The sequence below is a fragment of the Oncorhynchus mykiss genome, chromosome 18 (assembly GCF_013265735.2).
Source record: "Oncorhynchus mykiss isolate Arlee chromosome 18, USDA_OmykA_1.1, whole genome shotgun sequence".
NCBI classification, from domain to species: domain Eukaryota; kingdom Metazoa; phylum Chordata; class Actinopteri; order Salmoniformes; family Salmonidae; genus Oncorhynchus; species Oncorhynchus mykiss.
Window position 1 is genome coordinate 57,356,979 of NC_048582.1, and position 17,139 is coordinate 57,374,117.

General features: G+C 43.3%; 1 protein-coding gene across 1 annotated transcript in view; it reads right to left on the minus strand.

Moving 5' to 3' along the window:
- LOC110496580 (juxtaposed with another zinc finger protein 1) overlaps positions 1-16,814 on the minus strand; it is a 37,451-nt gene extending 20,637 nt beyond the window's left edge. The window contains exon 1 of the mRNA XM_021572551.2: positions 16,538-16,814. Within this exon, the coding sequence (XP_021428226.1) occupies positions 16,538-16,652 (115 nt within the window). The 5' untranslated portion in view covers positions 16,653-16,814. The remainder of the gene's footprint in view (positions 1-16,537) is intronic.
- Between the last annotated feature and the right edge of the window lie 325 nt (positions 16,815-17,139).

The window sequence follows — 17,139 nt, forward strand, 5'->3', positions numbered from 1 at the left end:
AACCTTGTTTCAGGTTTCTACTGTGAAGGGGGAGAGAATAAGAGCTGTTTGAGTCAGGTGTCTGGCAGAATGCCATGAGCTCAGTCTCGCGCTCGCCCGTGAGTTAGCTGTGTTCCTATTCCTTTCTAAAGACAAAGGAATTGTCTAGATGGAATATTATTGAAGATTTATGATAAAAACATCCTAAAGATTGATTCTATACATCGTTTGACATGTTTCTATGAACTGTAATGGAACTGTCGTCTGAACTAAGTAACTGCCCATTGTGAATTTGGATTTGTGAACTAAACGCACAAACAAAAAGGAGGTATTTGGACATAAATTATGGACTTTATCAAACAAAACAAACATTTATTGTGGAACTGGGATTCCTGGGAGTGCATTCTGATGAAGATTATCAAAGGTAAGTGAATATTTATAATGCGATTTCTGACTTCTGTTGACTCCACAACATGGCGGGAATCTATATGGCTTGTTTTTGTCTCTGAGCACTGTACTCAGATTATTGCATGGTGTGCTTTTTCCGTAAAGCTGTTTTGAAATCTGACACAGCGGTTGCATTAAGGAGAAGTATATATTTAATTCCATGTATAACACTTGTATTTTCATCAACATTTATGATGAGTACTTCTGTAAATTGATGTGGCTCTCTGCAAAATCACTGGATGTTTTGGAAGCAAAACATTACTGAACATAACGCACCAATGTAAACTGAGATTTTTGGATATAAATATATTGTGTAACATGAAGTTCTATGAGTGTCATCTGATGAAGATCATCAAAGGTTAGTGATTCATTTTATCTCTATTTCTGCTTTTTGTGACTCCTCTCTTTGGCTGGAAAAATGGCTGTTTTTCTGTGACTAGATGCTGACCTAACATAATCATATGGTGTGCTTTTGCTGTAAAGCCTTTTTGAAATCGGACACTGTGGTGAGATTAACAACAAGTTTATCTTTAAAATGGTGTATAATACTTGTATGCTTGAGGAATTTTAATTATGAGATTTCTGTTGTTTGAATATGGCGCCCTGCACTTTCACTGGCTGTTGTCAAATCGATCCCGTTAACGGGATTTCAGCCGTAAGAGGTAGACATCGGGCCGATACCGATGTTGGTATTTTTAGCTAACATCAGCCGATTCCAATATGTTCACCGATGTATCGTGCATCCCTAATTGATACCAAGGTCTCTTTTACAAGGGCGCCCTGGATTTCACAATTACGGCAGTGTAGAAGCATAGGAAATACACCAATAAAATACAAATACTGTGTTAACCCTACGCAACACAATCATGCAAAACAACCACATTCCTCAGTAGAGGTCCTCAATCTACATTCTGAATTGCCTGTAAGGTATTCTAAAGATTAGTTCTTCGTACCTCACTTATGGAACAAAAGCAGTTTTTTCCTAAATCTTTTAGTGGCAGACGGAATTTTAAAAATTTGCCATCCTTGTGACCGGGTTTGGTATATCATACTTCTAAATGTTAGTAACAACAATGTTAGGTAATGCAGGAGTTTTAAAGGGCTTTATTAATTAACAGAATTAAGTGTTTCGACCTAGCTAGCATACAACAGAATGTCAAGTAGGGCTGGGCGATACATTTTAATTAATCTAATTAATTAGATCTATGTTTTTGCATGATATTCCAAATGCCTTTGTCGCCAGAATCAAGGTTTAGTTGTTTTTCAGCTTTTATGAGTTTTATGTCTGCTTTTTCTCATGGTGTATTTTTGGTCTCATCTTCTTTGCTCCTCTGTGCACATTCCCATTTACACCAGAGATCTGTATATAATGATGAGATGCACGCCTCCGCCCTAACAATGGGAGTTGTTCTCCCAAAGGCGGGAAGGCAGGCAACAAGATTAGGTCCAAAATATATATTTTAGAAAGAGGTTGCTTCGCCTCTTCCGCTATGGTTTACACATACACCAAGCCGCTCCCCCTGCCAACAAAATTGAGAGATCACATCTTCCTCTCTGACAAGCGGTTTAAACTCACCATTTGCATTTGAGGTTTGGTCCAACAGATTCGGTCATATGGACACCAAAACATTATTTTACTGTAATAGAGAAGATAACTTTTCTAACAATACCCTTTTTATGTCTCAACTACTCACATTGCGCGCAGAGCAGACACTACTAAAACGAGAGTATCACTGAATATTGATTCTGTAAAATGAATGCTCAGTTTGTTGCGGTATTGGGGTACCAAGTACCGGTAGAAGCATTATAGCCAAAGACCATTTTAAAAATGTGCAATAAGCATAAAACAGAATTATATACGGAATTGGCAATTCGTTCTATTTCTCATTCTGAGAAATAAGGTAGGCCACTTGATTTCAACATCTGAACAAAGTGGACATGCTTTTCAAACAGTTGGAGAAAGACAGAAGGGTGTGTTCATAACAATTCAATTGGTCAACCTTGTTAGCTAGTAAATAGATTGTTGGCTAAACTGAAATATAAAGATTAGCTGGCTAATTACTAGCACGTGGGCTTGAGAGATTGTTGATAAGACATGTGCCTGCTACAAGAAGTTGGTCATTATTAGCGAATGTGTATTATGCATGGTTCTAGTTAAATTTGTAACTAAAAAGGGAATTTTCCGAGTGGCATGTATTTATGGATGCCAGGCTTCTCCAAATATTTGACCAATAAAAAATTATACAATATTTTTTCTCTCTCTCTGTGTTTTCATAATTTTCCATCAATTCGCAACTAGCTGAATCTCACCAGAGAAATCATCAGAGTGGGGGAAACAGCGCCCCCTGTCTCAGAATGTAGCTCATGTATAGGATGCTGTCTGGAACAAAAGAGTATGCCATGTTGCTGCTGTGGCATTTGTTTGATTGATGCCAGAAAGCATTTGGCCTCCTTTGATACAAAAACCGATAAAATAATTAGCAAACTGTGGGCTGCTACAGAACAATCCCCCTAAAAATATGGACAATGACAGGTAGAAAGAAAGAGGGTACGCTATTTTTCTTTCTACCTGTCCTTGTTCTGTATGTCTTGTTTTGTAATATTTACTTTGTACCTAGAACTCTGGGTCTTGTTGTTTCTGTCTGCTCTTTTATGTTAAGATAAGAATCACTCGAGTGGCGGGGCCAGCACATGCTGCCCAAAGGTAAATGTTGAAATTGAGAGTGCGTTAAAATGTAAAAACCACCAAACCATCGAGATCAGCATATGTAGCACCTACACCCAAGCAGTATCCAACCGACCCCTCCCCCCGGCAAGCACCTTTACTCTCCTTAGTGCTGCTTTTGATACCATCGATCACCAGATTCTTTTGGAGAGATTGGCAGCCCAAATTGGTCGACACGGTCAAGTTCTGGCCTGGTTTAGATCTTATCTGTCGGAGATATTAGTTTGTCTCTGCAGATGGTTTGTCCTCTGACAAATCAACTGTAAATTTCGGTGTTCCTCAAGGCTCCATTTTAGGACCACTATTGTTTTCACTATATTTTTTACCTCTTGGTGATGTCATTCGGAAATATAATGTTAACTTTCACTGCTGTGCGGACGACACACAGCTGTACATTTTGATGAAACATGGTGAAGCCCCAAAATTGCCCTCCCTGGAAGCCTGTGTTTCAGACATAAGGAAGTGGATGGCGGCAAATGTTCTACTTTTAAACTCGGACAAAACAGAGATGCTAGTTCTAAGTCACAAGAAACAAAGAAATCTGCTGTTGAATCTGACAATTCATCTTGATGTTTGTACAGTCGTCTCAAATAAAGCTGTGGAGGACCTTGGCGTTACTCTGGACCATGATCGCTCTTTTGACGAACATATCAACTGTTTCAAGGACAGCTTTTTTCCATCTACTTACATTGCAAAAATCAGAAACTTTCTGTCCATCGACTCGGATTAGGCTGCTAGAGGGCTGCTAGAATCTTGACTAGAACCCAAAAATGTGATCATATTACTCCAGTGCAAGCCCCTCTACACTGGCTTCCTGTTAAGGCTAGGGCTGATTTCAAGGTTGTACTGCTAACCTACAAAGCATTACATGTGCTTTCTCTTACCTATCTTTCTGATTTGGTCCTGCCGTACATACCTACACGTACCTACACGTACAGGTCACTGACCATCTCGAATCCCACCGTACCTTCTCCGCTGTGCAATCTCTGGTTTCCGAGCCGGTCACAGGTGCACCTCAGCCACGCTCAAGGTACTAAACAATATCATAAACGCCATCGATAAAAGACAGTACTGTGCAGCCGTCTTCATCGACCTTGCCAAGGCTTTCGACTCTGTCCATCCCCATATTCTTAACAGCAGACTCAGTAGCCTCGGTTTTTCTGATGACTGCCTTGCCTGGTTCACCAACTACTTTGCAGACAGAGTTCAGTGTGTCAAATCGGAGGGCATGCTGTCCGGTCCTCTGGCAGTCTCTATGGGGGTGCCACAGGGTTCAATTCTCGGGCCGACTCTTTTCTCTGTATATATCAATGATGTTGCTCTTGCTGCGGGCGATTCCCTGATCCACCTCTACGCAGATGACACCATTCTGTATACTTCCTGCCCGTCCTTGGACACTGTGCTATCTAACCTCCAAACGAGCTTCAATGCCATACAACACTCCTTCCGTGGCCTCCAACTGCTCTTAAACGCTAGTAAAACCAAATGCATGCTTTTCAACCGTTCGCTGCCTGCACCCACACGCCAGACTAGCATCACCACCCTGGATGGTTCCGACGTAGAATATGTGGACATCTATAAGTACCTAGGTGTCTGGCTAGACTGTAAACTCTCCTTCCAGACTCATATCAAACATCTCCAATCTAAAATCAAATCTAGTCGGCTTTCTATTCCCGCAACAAAGCCTCCTTCACTCACGCCGCCAAATTTACCCTAGTAAAACTGACTATCCTACCGATCCTCGACTTCGGCGATGTCATCTACAAAATAGCTTCCAATACTCTACTCAGCAAACTGGATGCAGTTTATCACAGTGCCATCCGTTTTGTTACTAAAGCACCTTATACCACCCACCACTGCGACCTGTATCCTCTAGTCGGCTGGCTCTCGCTACATATTCGTCGCCAGACCCACTGGCTCCAGGTCATCTACAAGTCCATGCTAGGTAAAGCTCCGCCTTATCTCAGTTCACTGGTCACGATGGCCACACCCAGCCGTAGCACGCGCTCCAGCAGGTGTATCTCACTGATCATCCCTAAAGCCAACACCTCATTTGGCCGCCTTTCGTTCCAGTTCTCTGCTGCCTGCGACTGGAACGAATTGCAAAAATCGCTGAAGTTGGAGCCTTTTATCTCCCTCGCCAACTTCAAATATCTGCTATCTGAGCAGATAAACCGATCGCTGCAGCTGTACATAGTCTATCGGTAAATAGCCCACCCAATTTTACCTACCTCATCCCCATACTGCTTATATTTATTTACTTTTCTGCTCTTTTGCACACCAATATCTCTACCTGTACATGACCATCTGATCATTTATCACTCCAGTGTTAATCTGCAAAATTGTAATTATTCGCCTACCTCCTCATGCCTTTTGCACACAATGTATATAGACTCTCTTTTTTTCTACTGTGTTATATTGACTTGTTAATTGTTTACTCCATGTGTAACTCTGTATTGTCTGTTCACACTTTATCTTGGCCAGGTCGCAGTTGCAAATGAGAACTTGTTCTCAACTAGCTGGTTAAATAAAGGTGACATTTTTTTTTTTTTTAACTCTACATTCACAAGACGCAGGCCTCCTTATTGTCTTTAGAATGTCTAAGCAAACAGCTGGAAGCAGGGCTTTCTCCTATAGAGTTCCATTTTTATGGAATGGTCTGCCTATCCATGTGTCTCTACTTTTAAGTCTTTATCGAAGACTCATCTCTTCAGTAGGTCCTACGATTCAGTGTAGTCTGGCCCAGGAGTGTGAAGGTGAATGGCACTGGAGCAACGAACCGCCCTTGCTGTCTCTGCCTGGCCGATTTCCCTCTCTCCACTGGGATTCTCTGCCTCCAACCCTACTACAGGGGCTGAGTCACTGGCTTACTGGTGCTCTTCCATGCTGTCCCTAGGAGGGGTGCGTCACTTGAGTGGGTTGAGTCACTGACGTGGTCTTCCTGTCCGGATTAGCGGGCCCCACCTCGGGTTCGTGCAGTGGGGGAGATCTTTGTGGGCTATACTCGGCCTCTCAGGATAGTAAGTTGGTGGTTGAAGACATCCCTCTAGTGGTGTGGGGGCTGTGCTCTGGCAAAGTGGGTGGGGTTATATCCTGCCTGTTTGGCCCTGTCCAGGGGTATCGTCGGACGGGGCCACAGTGTCTCCCGACCCCTCCTGTCTCAGCCTCCAGTATTTATGCTTCAATAGTTTGTGTCATGGGGCTAGGGTCAGTCTGTTATATCTGGAGTATTTCTCCTGTCTTATCCAGTCTCCTGTGTGAATTTAAGCTTTCTCTCTCACTCTCTCTACTACCCCCCCCCCTATAGGCTGTCTCGTCATTGTCGGTAATCAGGCCTACCACTGTTGCGTCATCGGCAAACTTAATGATGTTGTTGGAGTCATGCCTGGCCGTGCAGTCATGCATGAACAGGGTGTACAGGAGGGGACTGATCATGCACCCCTGAGGGACCCCGGTGTTGAGGATCAGCGTAGCGGATGTGTTGTTACCTACCATTACCACCTGGGGGCAGCCTGTCAGGAAGTCCAGGATTCAGTTGCAGAGGGAGGTGTTTAGTCCCAGGGTCCTTAGCTTAGTGATGAGCTTTAAGGGCACTATGGTGTTGAACACTGAGCTGTAGTCAATGAATAGCATTCTTACTTAGGGTTTTATTTTGTCCAGGTGGGAAAGGGCAGTGTGGAGTGCAATATAGATTGTATCATCTGTGGATCTGTTAGGGCAGTGTGCAAATTGGAGTGGGTCTAGGGTTTTTGGGATAATGGTGTTGATGTGAGCCATGACCAGCCTTTCAAAGCAATTCATGGCTACAGACGTGAGTGCTACAGGTCGATAGTAATTTAGAAAGGTTACCTTAGTGTTCTTCGGAACAGGGACTATGGTGGTCTGCTTAAAACATGTTGTTATTACAGACTCGGACAGGGAGAGGTTGAAGATGTCAGTGAACACACTTGCCGGTTGGTCAGCACATGCTCGCAGTACACGTCCTGGTAATCCAGCTGGCCCTGCAGCCTTGTGACTGTTGAGATGTTTAAAGGTCTTACTCACATCATCTGAAGAGAGCATGATCACACAGTTGTCCGGAACAGCTGGTGCTCTCATGCATGTTTCAGTGTTATTTGCCTCGAAGCGAGCATAGAAGTAGTTTAGCTTGTCTGGTAGGCTTGTGTCACTGGGCAGCACTCGGCTGTGCTTCCCTTTGTAGTCTGTAATGGTTTGCAAGCCTTGCCATATCTGACAAGCATCGGAGCCGGTGTAGTACGATTCGATCATAGGCAAAGTGTCAGTACAGGACTGTTAGATGGTTCATCGGAAGGCATAGCGGGATTTCTTATAAGCTTCCGGGTTAGTGTCCCGCTCCTTGAAAGCGGCAGCTCTAGCCTTTAGCTCAGTGAGGATGTTGCCTGTAATCGATGGCTTCTGGTTGGGGTATGTAGGTACGGTCACTGTGGGGATGACGTCATCGATGCACTTATTGATGAAGCCAATGATTTATGTGGTGTACTCCTCAATACCATTGGAAGACTCCCGGAACATATTTCAGTCTGTGCTAGCAAAACAGTCCTGTAGCTTAGCATCTGCTTCATCTGACCACTTTTTTATTGACCAAGTCACTGGTGCTTCCTGCATAAATCTTTGCTTGTAAGCAGGAATCAGGAGGATAGAATTTTAAGGTCAGATTTGCCAAATGGAGGGCAAGGGAGAGCTTTGTAGTCGTCTCTGTGTGTGGAGTAAAGGTGGTCTTGAGTTTTTTTCCCCCTCTGGTTGCACATTTAACATGCTGATAGACATTTGGTAAAACAGATTTAAGTTTCCCTGCATTAAAGTCCCCGGCCACTAGGAGTGCCGCCTCTGGATGAGCGTTTTCCTGTTTGCTTATGGCGGAATACAGCTCATTGAGTGCAGTCGTAATGCCAGCATCGGACTGTGGTGGTATGTAGACAGCTACGAAAAATATAGATGAAAACTAGGTAGATAGTGTGGTCTACAGCTTATCATGAGATACTATGCCTCAGGCAAGCAAAACCTCAAGACTCCGTCGTTTCTTCTTCTCCGTCGTTTCTTCACGCCAATGACGGGGATTTGGGCCTGTTCCCGGGAAAGCAGTATGTCCTTCACGTCGGGCTCATCGGACTCGTTAAAGGAAAAAAAATCTTCTGCCAGTTCGTGGTGAGTAAACTCTGTTCTGATGTCCAGAAGTTATTTTCGGTCATGAGAGACGTTAGCAGCATAATACGTAGAAAATAAGTTAAAAAATACACAAAAAAAAAAACATAAAAACACAATTGGTTAGGAACACGTAAAACGTCAGCCATCTTCTCCTGCGTCGTCCATTTAGCAACATTGATTGGACTAAATCGTTTTTGGTATCTGCAAGTTTGTTTTCAGTGTATTAAACTAACCATAGCCTTGTTGATTTGATGATGTTTAAATGGTGCTGGAATAGCAGAGGCAATGTGTCTGTTGTCTTTGTGCGGACTTCCGGTAACGCCGTGGTTCTAAATCAGTAGTTTAGTAAACTGTCGAAAACATGAACTTGCTTGACCATGCTGCAGGTGATAACTGTTTGTATGCCATTTTTGCTTTGTGGGTTTTCGCCAGACAGAGTTTGCTTTGTGGGTTTTCGCCAGACAGAGTTTGCTTTGTGGGTTTTCGCCAGACAGAGTTTGCTCTCCAGTTTTGTGATTAAACAAATATATGTGCAGTTGAATTTATTCCGCCGCTGTGTGACTTGTCTTTTTGTTGACACCACCTTATTGTATATCGTGGTCACGTATGAACTAACGGATTATAGTGCAAACATAATTATCACAACATAGGTTGTAATATGGCTTTTTTAGTGTCTTGTCTTCCTCAGTGATTTTACCCACGCACCACTACTGCTGTATAGACAGACTTGAAAGCCAGATCAGTGAATATTGCAACAGCAAAAACAGGTTAACCTATTTTGATAAAATCATATTAGTGGGTCTTATGGTTGTGGAAGGCTTGTATTTAGACTAGGTATAACGTCACAAGCCCTGAATTTGCTAGATTATTGCTACCTGTTTGAAATGCAGTGTATTTGACCTTTAAATTGTACAACAACGCTTAGAGAAAACATTAAGATATATATAGTCAATCGCCCATAAGTTGGGTTTTTTGAAAGAAAAAAATGAATTGAGACATGATTTTTAGGCCATATCGCCCAGCCCTAATGTCAAGCTCCACAAAGCTAACCACATACTATAGAACGTTGGGGATGGGGGAGGGGGGAATTAAGTAAACCAGGTGCAGAGGGGGAGAGCAATAAATGTTCCCCAACTTTATGGCTTCCGTTCACCTAGCAGGACAGGAAGCAAGTATACTCCTGATACCGCCACTGTAACAAGGCAGGCGCGCACATGCACACACACACACACACACACACCCCCATGATGGAGAAGTGGTCCCGTGTGGCTCAGTTGGTAGAGGATGGTGCTTGCGTCACCAAAGTTGTGGGTTCGATTCCCAAGGGGGACAAGTATGAAAAATGTATACACTCACTACTGTAAGTTGCTCTGGATAAGAGTGTATGCTAAATGACAAAAAAACTCAATCAAACGGAGCTTGTGTCACAGCTGTCACACTGGTCCAGTGCTCTCCAAAAGACAGTGTGTGGCATGGGTGTGTACCTGCGTATAAGAGTGTAAATTGGGGGCATAAGAGAGTCATAAATATAGTCCAAATTAGTGTTCCTGTCATTAAATCAGCTACCCATCAAACAGCACTCTACGGACTTCAACACAACATCGCTTTTCTGACCAACAGTCTACTACTGCCTCCTACCGGTCAAAGATAAGGCCCCACCTGTGTGTGCATTTTTTTGTTTAACTATACTTGTGGGTACCAGAAGTCCTCACAAGGATAGTAAAAAAATGAACATTTGGGCGGGCAAGTGGGACATTTTGACGGTCCCCATGAGGAAAAATGCTATTTTAGGCTTAGGTTTAGGCTTCGGGTTAGAATTAAGGATAGGAGTTAAGGTTAGGTTTAGGTAAAGTTTTAGGGTTAGGAGTTTGGGGTTAAGGTTAGGCTTAGGTTAAGGTTAAATTTAGGGAAAATAGTATTTTGTATGGGAATCAATTATTTGGTCCCCACAAGGATAGCAATACAAAACTGTGTGTGTGTGTGTGTGTGTCACAGCAGGCCAAGAATGCAGGTCTTGTTTTCCAGACTGCTAATTAAGCCAGAGTGTGTTTTAATGTGTTTCTGAAGCAGCAGGCACCGGATGGAGAGAGGGAAGAGAGAAAAAGGAGGAGAGTGGGGAAAGAGAGGGAGGGTACACCCCTCTGTAATTAGACTTCCCAGTGCATGTTGGGGCTTTCAGGCCCTGCGACTTCTGAGGGTGTGCGTGTGTTGCGGTGGTGTATTTTCCATTCTGGGACACACTAATTGCCTCGTTACGCCCAGACAGGTCATTTGGAGCACACACACACACCTTCCATGTCACACCTCAGCATTGAGTTCAGAGGGGGAGAGAGGAAATAGCCACCAACACACCAGGCATCAACAACAAACATGGACACTGTTCAAATACTTATACAGTGTACCCTAACTTCCACCCTTCCTTCTCACCTCCCTCCCTTCAGGTCCTGGATTAAATCACTGATCTGACATGACTGGGTTGACATGACTGGGTTAGTAAGATATGTTGTAGTGGAATCATTGCTTTCACATCCTACACACATAACGTAATCACACAAGAAAAAAAACACATATGCCTACTCCAAAAATGGAGTTAAGACAAACTAATAACACAGGAAAGGATGCCTATTTCAACTATAGAGACACACTCCAAAGTTGGAAATGCAACAGTACAGTAGTCAGTAAGCAATAGCAAGCGTTTAACAGAACAGTGAAAAGAAACAGTGCTACACTGGCCCCTTCTGGTCACAGACGGATATACAGTGCCTGTACTATCATTACATTATATTAGCAGACTCACATACACAACGACCTTAGATCTAGGTTACATTTGACAGCTAACAGGATACATGAGTAACAGAGACAAGTTGTACTAGCAACATTTACCAATTTAGGAAGCACTGTGTGTGGCATCTCTGCCTCTCTCGCTCTCTGTTTCCCTCTTCTTCACGCTCTTCCACTCCTCTTTCCTCCCCTCTCTCTATCTCTAGGTAGGACAGGGGAAGGGGTGGTTTCAGGCGAGAGGCAGGTATGTACTTGTTCAGGTAATGACAACAGAACACTGGCAGTCTGGCACACAGCTAGCCAAGGCTGACATCACTATATTGCTCTTCTCTGACCACACACACACACACACACACACATCTAACTTAAAGACATGATCATATATGTAACCTACATACAGGACAACCCTGTACCTCAGAAACACAAACGTGCACAGTCCTGAAGGGCCACTGAATGTCTGTAGATTATAATTTGTCCTATATAGACACTGACATAAAACGCAACATGTAAAGTGTTGGTCCCATGTTTCATGAGCCAAAATAAAAGATCCCAGAAATGTTCTATATGCACAAAAAGCTGATTTCTCTCCATATTTGTACACACATTTGTTTACATCCCTGTTAGTCAGCATTTCTCCTTTGCCAAGATAATCCATCCACCTGACAGATGTGGCATATCAAGAAGATGATTAAACAGCATGCTCATTACACAGGTGCACCTTGTGCTGGGGACAATAAAAGGCCACTCTAAAATGTGCAGTTTCGACACACAACACAATGCCACAGATACAGTGGGGCAAAAAAGTATTTAGTCAGCCACCAATTGTGCAAGTTCTCCCACTTAAAAAGATGAGAGGCCTGTAATCTTCATCATAGGTACACTTCAACTATGACAGACAAAATGAGAAAAAAAATCCAGAAAATCACATTGTAGGATTTTTTATGAATTTATTTGCAAATTATGGTGGAAAATAAATATTTGGTCACCTACAAACAAGCAAGATTTCAGGCTCTCACAGACCTGTAACTTCTTCTTTAAGAGTCTCCTCTGTCCTCCACTCGTTACCTGTATTAATGGCACCTGTTTGAACTTGTTATCAGTATAAAAGACACCTGTCCACAACCTCAAACAGTCACACTCCAAACTCCACTATGGCCAAGACCAAAGAGCTGTCAAAGGACACCAGAAACAAAATTGTAGACCTGCACCATGCTGGGAAGACTGAATCTGTAATAGGTAAGCAGCTTGGTTTGAAGAAATCAACTGTGGGAGCAATTAGTAGGAAATGGAAGACATAGACATACAAGACCACTGATAATCTCCCTCGATCTGGGGCTCCATGCAAGATCTCACCCCGTGGGGTCAAAATGATCACAAGAACGGTGAGCAAAAATCCCAGAACCACACGGGGGGACCTAGTGAATGACCTGGGACCAAAGTAACAAAGCCTACCATCAGTAACACACTACACCGCCAGGGACTCAAATCCTGCAGTGCCAGACGTGTCCCCCTGCTTAAGCCAGTACATGTCCAGGCCCGTCTGAAGTTTGCTAGAGAGCATTTGGATGATCCAGAAGAAGATTGGGAGAATGTCATATGGTCAGATGAAACCAAAATATAACTTTTTGGTAAAAACTCAACTCGTTGTGTTTGGAGGACAAAGAATGCTGAGTTGCATCCAAAGAACACCATACCTACTGTGAAGTATGGGGGTGGAAACATCATGCTTTGGGGCTGTTTTTCTGCAAAGGGACCAGGACGACTGATCCGTGTAAAGGAAAGAATGAATGGGGCCATGTATCGTGAGATTTTGAGTGAAAACCTCCTTCCATCAGCAAGGGCATTGAAGATGAAACGTGGCTGGGTCTTTCAGCATGACAATGATCCCAAACACACCGCCCGGGCAACGGAGGAATGGAGGAATGGGCCAAAATACCAGAAACAGTGTGTGAAAACCTTGTGAAGACTTACAGGTTTGACCTCTGTTATATACCCTTTGTTGGCAATGACAAAGTATTGAGATAAACTTTTGTCATTGACCAAATACTTATTTTCCACCATAATTTCCAAATAAATTCATTAAAAATCCTACAATGTGATTTTCTTTTCTTATTTTGTCTGTCATAGTTGAAGTGTACCTATGATGAAAATTACAGGCCTCTCTCATCTTTTTAAGTGGGCGAACTTGCACAATTGGTGGCTGACTAAATACTTTTTTGCCCCACTGTATCTCGAGTTTGGAGGGAGTGTGCAATTGGCATGCTGACTGCAGGAATGTCCAACAGAGCTGTTGCCAGATAATTAAATGTTAATTTCTGTACCATAAGCCACCTCCAATGTCGTTTTAGAGAATTTGGCAGTACGCCCAACTGGCCTCACAACCACAGACCACGTGTAACCACGCCACCCCAGGACCTCCACATCCGGCTTCTTCACCTGCAGGATCGTCTGAGACCAGCCACCTGGACAGCTGATGAAATGGAAGAGTATTTCTGTCTGTAATAAAAGCCCTTTTGCAGGGGAAAACTCATTCTGATTGGCTGGAACTGGCTCCCCAGTGGGTGGGCCTATGGCTGCGCGCGGTGCCCAGTCATGTAAAATCCATAGATTTTGGGCTAATTAATTCATTTCAATAGACTAATTTCCTTATATAAACTGTAACTCCGTAAAATCGTTGAAATTGTTGCATGCTGCATTTATATTTTTGTTAAGTACATTTCTTGTCTGTGGGAAGGCTCTTTGATATCAAGGCTACTTTAGAGGAGGTCCGTTAATATTGATGACAGAGTTCCCTTTCAAAATTCGGCAACAAAACCTAGCATGATGCCACCGAATAAACCCTATCAATGGTACGGATGATGAACAGCATACTATTAGATTCTCTGACACTAGAGGGCAGCGCTGTATCTCTAAACATGGACTTCAGACTTTCTGCAGCTGAACATGTCTGAGTCCTGGTGGACAACCCAGCATATCAGTAATGAAATGAGTCTGTTCACCAGCACAGAGAATACTCATCTTCTGTATTGTAATTATTGATTTGGTAACAATTGAATGGTGAATATACTGCACTGGTTGAGCACAAGAACCAAAGACAAACAACAAAACACAAACACACACACACTCCTTGCTGAGTGGACAGATCTAATGAGAGTATTGATATGATTATGTGTTATTAATGGTGTCAGTCATTGTAGCGATGCAGCTGTAGGGTTGATTCATTGACCCCACTGATCAGACAGACTGGTGACCCCTGTTCTGCTCAGCTGCCTCAGGAGCCAGATGGTGAGTGTGTGTGGGGAGGGGGATATATTTATATCCTTGTGGGTGCTAGGAATCCCCATAAGGAGAGTAAAACAAGGAAAATTCTCCCTTGTGGGGACATTTCCCAGGTCCCCACAAGGACAAATGCTATTTTAGGGTCAGGGGTTAGATTTAAGGTTAGAATTAGGGTTAGGTAAAATTAGATTTTTAATAGAAATACATTTTAGGTTTGGTAATACCAAACGTGTGTGTTTTGATTTACTATCCTCGTGGGTACCGGAAGTCCCCAAATGTCCCCATAAGGATAGTAAAACAAGCCTAAAGGCTTAGGGGTTAGGTTTAGGGTTACAATAAGGTTTAGAATTAGGTTTAGGGGTTAGGAGTTTGAGGTTCAGTTAAGGGTTAGTGAATATAGGATTTTGCATGGAAATCTATTTTAGGTTAGGTCCCCACAATAATAGTCAAGCATGTGTGTGTGTGTGTCTGTATACAGTATGTGGATGCGTGCTCACTGCTCTAAGCCTACCAGAAATAATAATATTGCTAGGCTCTGAGCTAACCTACTCTCTGGGATAGATAGCTGACCCTTTCTCTCATCAGCTGATGTGAGTGGGTATATGATGTATGGTGATGATAGGTCTTCTGCCACACCTCCACCAAAACCCCCACTGCACCCCTGTCCTGTAATTAAACAACATCACGGTCACAGCTGGCTGGGGCGGAGCCTTCTTTGTATGAGAGGCAGCAGGTGTGCTGCCCCTCGGGCCAATAGCATGCTCCCATCCCCCTCTGTGACAGCCTGTCTCCATGGAGACCAGCTCAGTGGAGCATCCCTTGCCCGCCCCGCCCCCTCCATGTGTCCATGCTGGTATGAAACACATGGAAAAAAGCGATGGGCATACCATTGGTATTAATATTGCAAAATACATAGCCCTAAATGTTATTACCTCACATGATAAAAGGACTCATTTTTTTTAATCTAATGGGCAAGATTAGATAAGAGGTCTGATTTAGGGGCCTCCGTGCTCCTGTGACAACCAGACCAAAGGACACATTTGTGGACTTCCTCTTCTGAGAACCCTGTGGTGTTTTGGAGTAAATTGCCATGTTATTGTCTGACCTGGCTGGGCAAATCCCGATCTTTCATGCATAGATAGCATTGATCATCCGATTAGGCCTATTCTCACGAGATAACCTAATATTTGGCTCATTGCCGCAGCTGTTTTGTGATGAGTGACTTAGACAAAAAAAATGTGTTGTAGCATATTAAACCTCTAAGGCCTCGTAGTTATGATAACTATGCGCAATAGTTTATGGTGAAAATATTGCGTTGTACGATACTGATACATAGGCATGTGTTTAATAACCATTTATATTTTTTATATAAAATGAGTGCAGTCTAAATGATTGCTGCAAATTTGAACTGTAGCATATCGCCTAAAGCCAAGCAAATGATATGAGCGCCTATTTTGTGGTAATCTGCAACAAGTTGAAACATTATATCGTTACATTTTTGCAAATCAAGCACCTGAGAGACTGCAGACTGGAAACAATCTATCTAGAAAAAGGGGAAACAACTTTGCTGGCACAAAATTCAAAACATTTCAGCTGACAACAACCAAATAATATGATAAACTCTGACTTACAAACAAAGCATAGGCTACCTGATAGGTACAAGTCTACTACTAAACTAGCGGCATTTATTATTCTAGTTGTAAATGAGTCGAGTCAAATCAATTATCATTTACAATTAAGTATTATCTTAACGCATGTTCAGGGTGAAAACAGCTGAGTACTTGTGATGACAATGGCGAGAGATAAATCTCAATCAGCGAAAGGTGCTCCGCTGCATTGTAACACGGGCCTAAATGTAAACACAGCGACCAATGCAAAACCTCTGCCTGTCTAGACTACACTAGCCTAGCCACCTATGACAACGTTAGTAGTTTAATTTAAAAAATAGGTAAACTTACGCCCTTGCTGATTAATAATAATGCACAAATAAATCCAACCACTAAATCCGAGGGGAAGTTTGTTTTCTCATTTTTTATTCTGCATTTGCAGCGAAAGGGTAGCAAGCAGGCAGGCATAGCGGAATGCAATGGAACCGTGTTCTTCTAGCCTAGCATTGGGCTAGCTAGCTAACTATGCTACCTCTCTCCCTCCCCAACTCACCGATGTGATTGTCCTCGATATGGACGATGAGCTCGGCCAGAGACTCGAACTGGAGCCCACAGCCCCCGAACCTGCAGGAGTTGGAGAAGAAAGACGCGGCGGCGATGCCTGTCATGGTTGCTGACTAGTGCATTCACTGGGAGTTCGGTAGCCAAGGCGGGCTTTGGATCCAGGGAAGGAGCAGGGGAGCAGCGTATCAGACACCGGGCGGCCAGGCAGGACAGTCACAGCAGCGGCAAACGCAGCTGGAGGTTGTCAGTAGTTACCACAGCCACAAAGTCATAAACCCCGCCTTACAATGTGTTTTCTTCAAAAGGTCGATGTCCGCGCCCCCGCGGAAATCTATTTAGCATATTCAAAAATCCCCATAAAAACTGTCAATTTAGGGCCTCTAGAGTGGTGCAGCAATCTAATGCACTGCATCACTACAGACCCAGGCTGTCATAGCCAGCCGTGACCCAGGACACAATTGGACTAGCATCATCCAGGTTAAGGGAGAGTTTGGCTGCCGGGATTTCCTTGTCCCATTGCACTCTAGCAACTCCCTGTGGCAAGCTAGGCACCTGCAAGCTGACTTCAGTCATCAGCTGGACTGTGTTTCC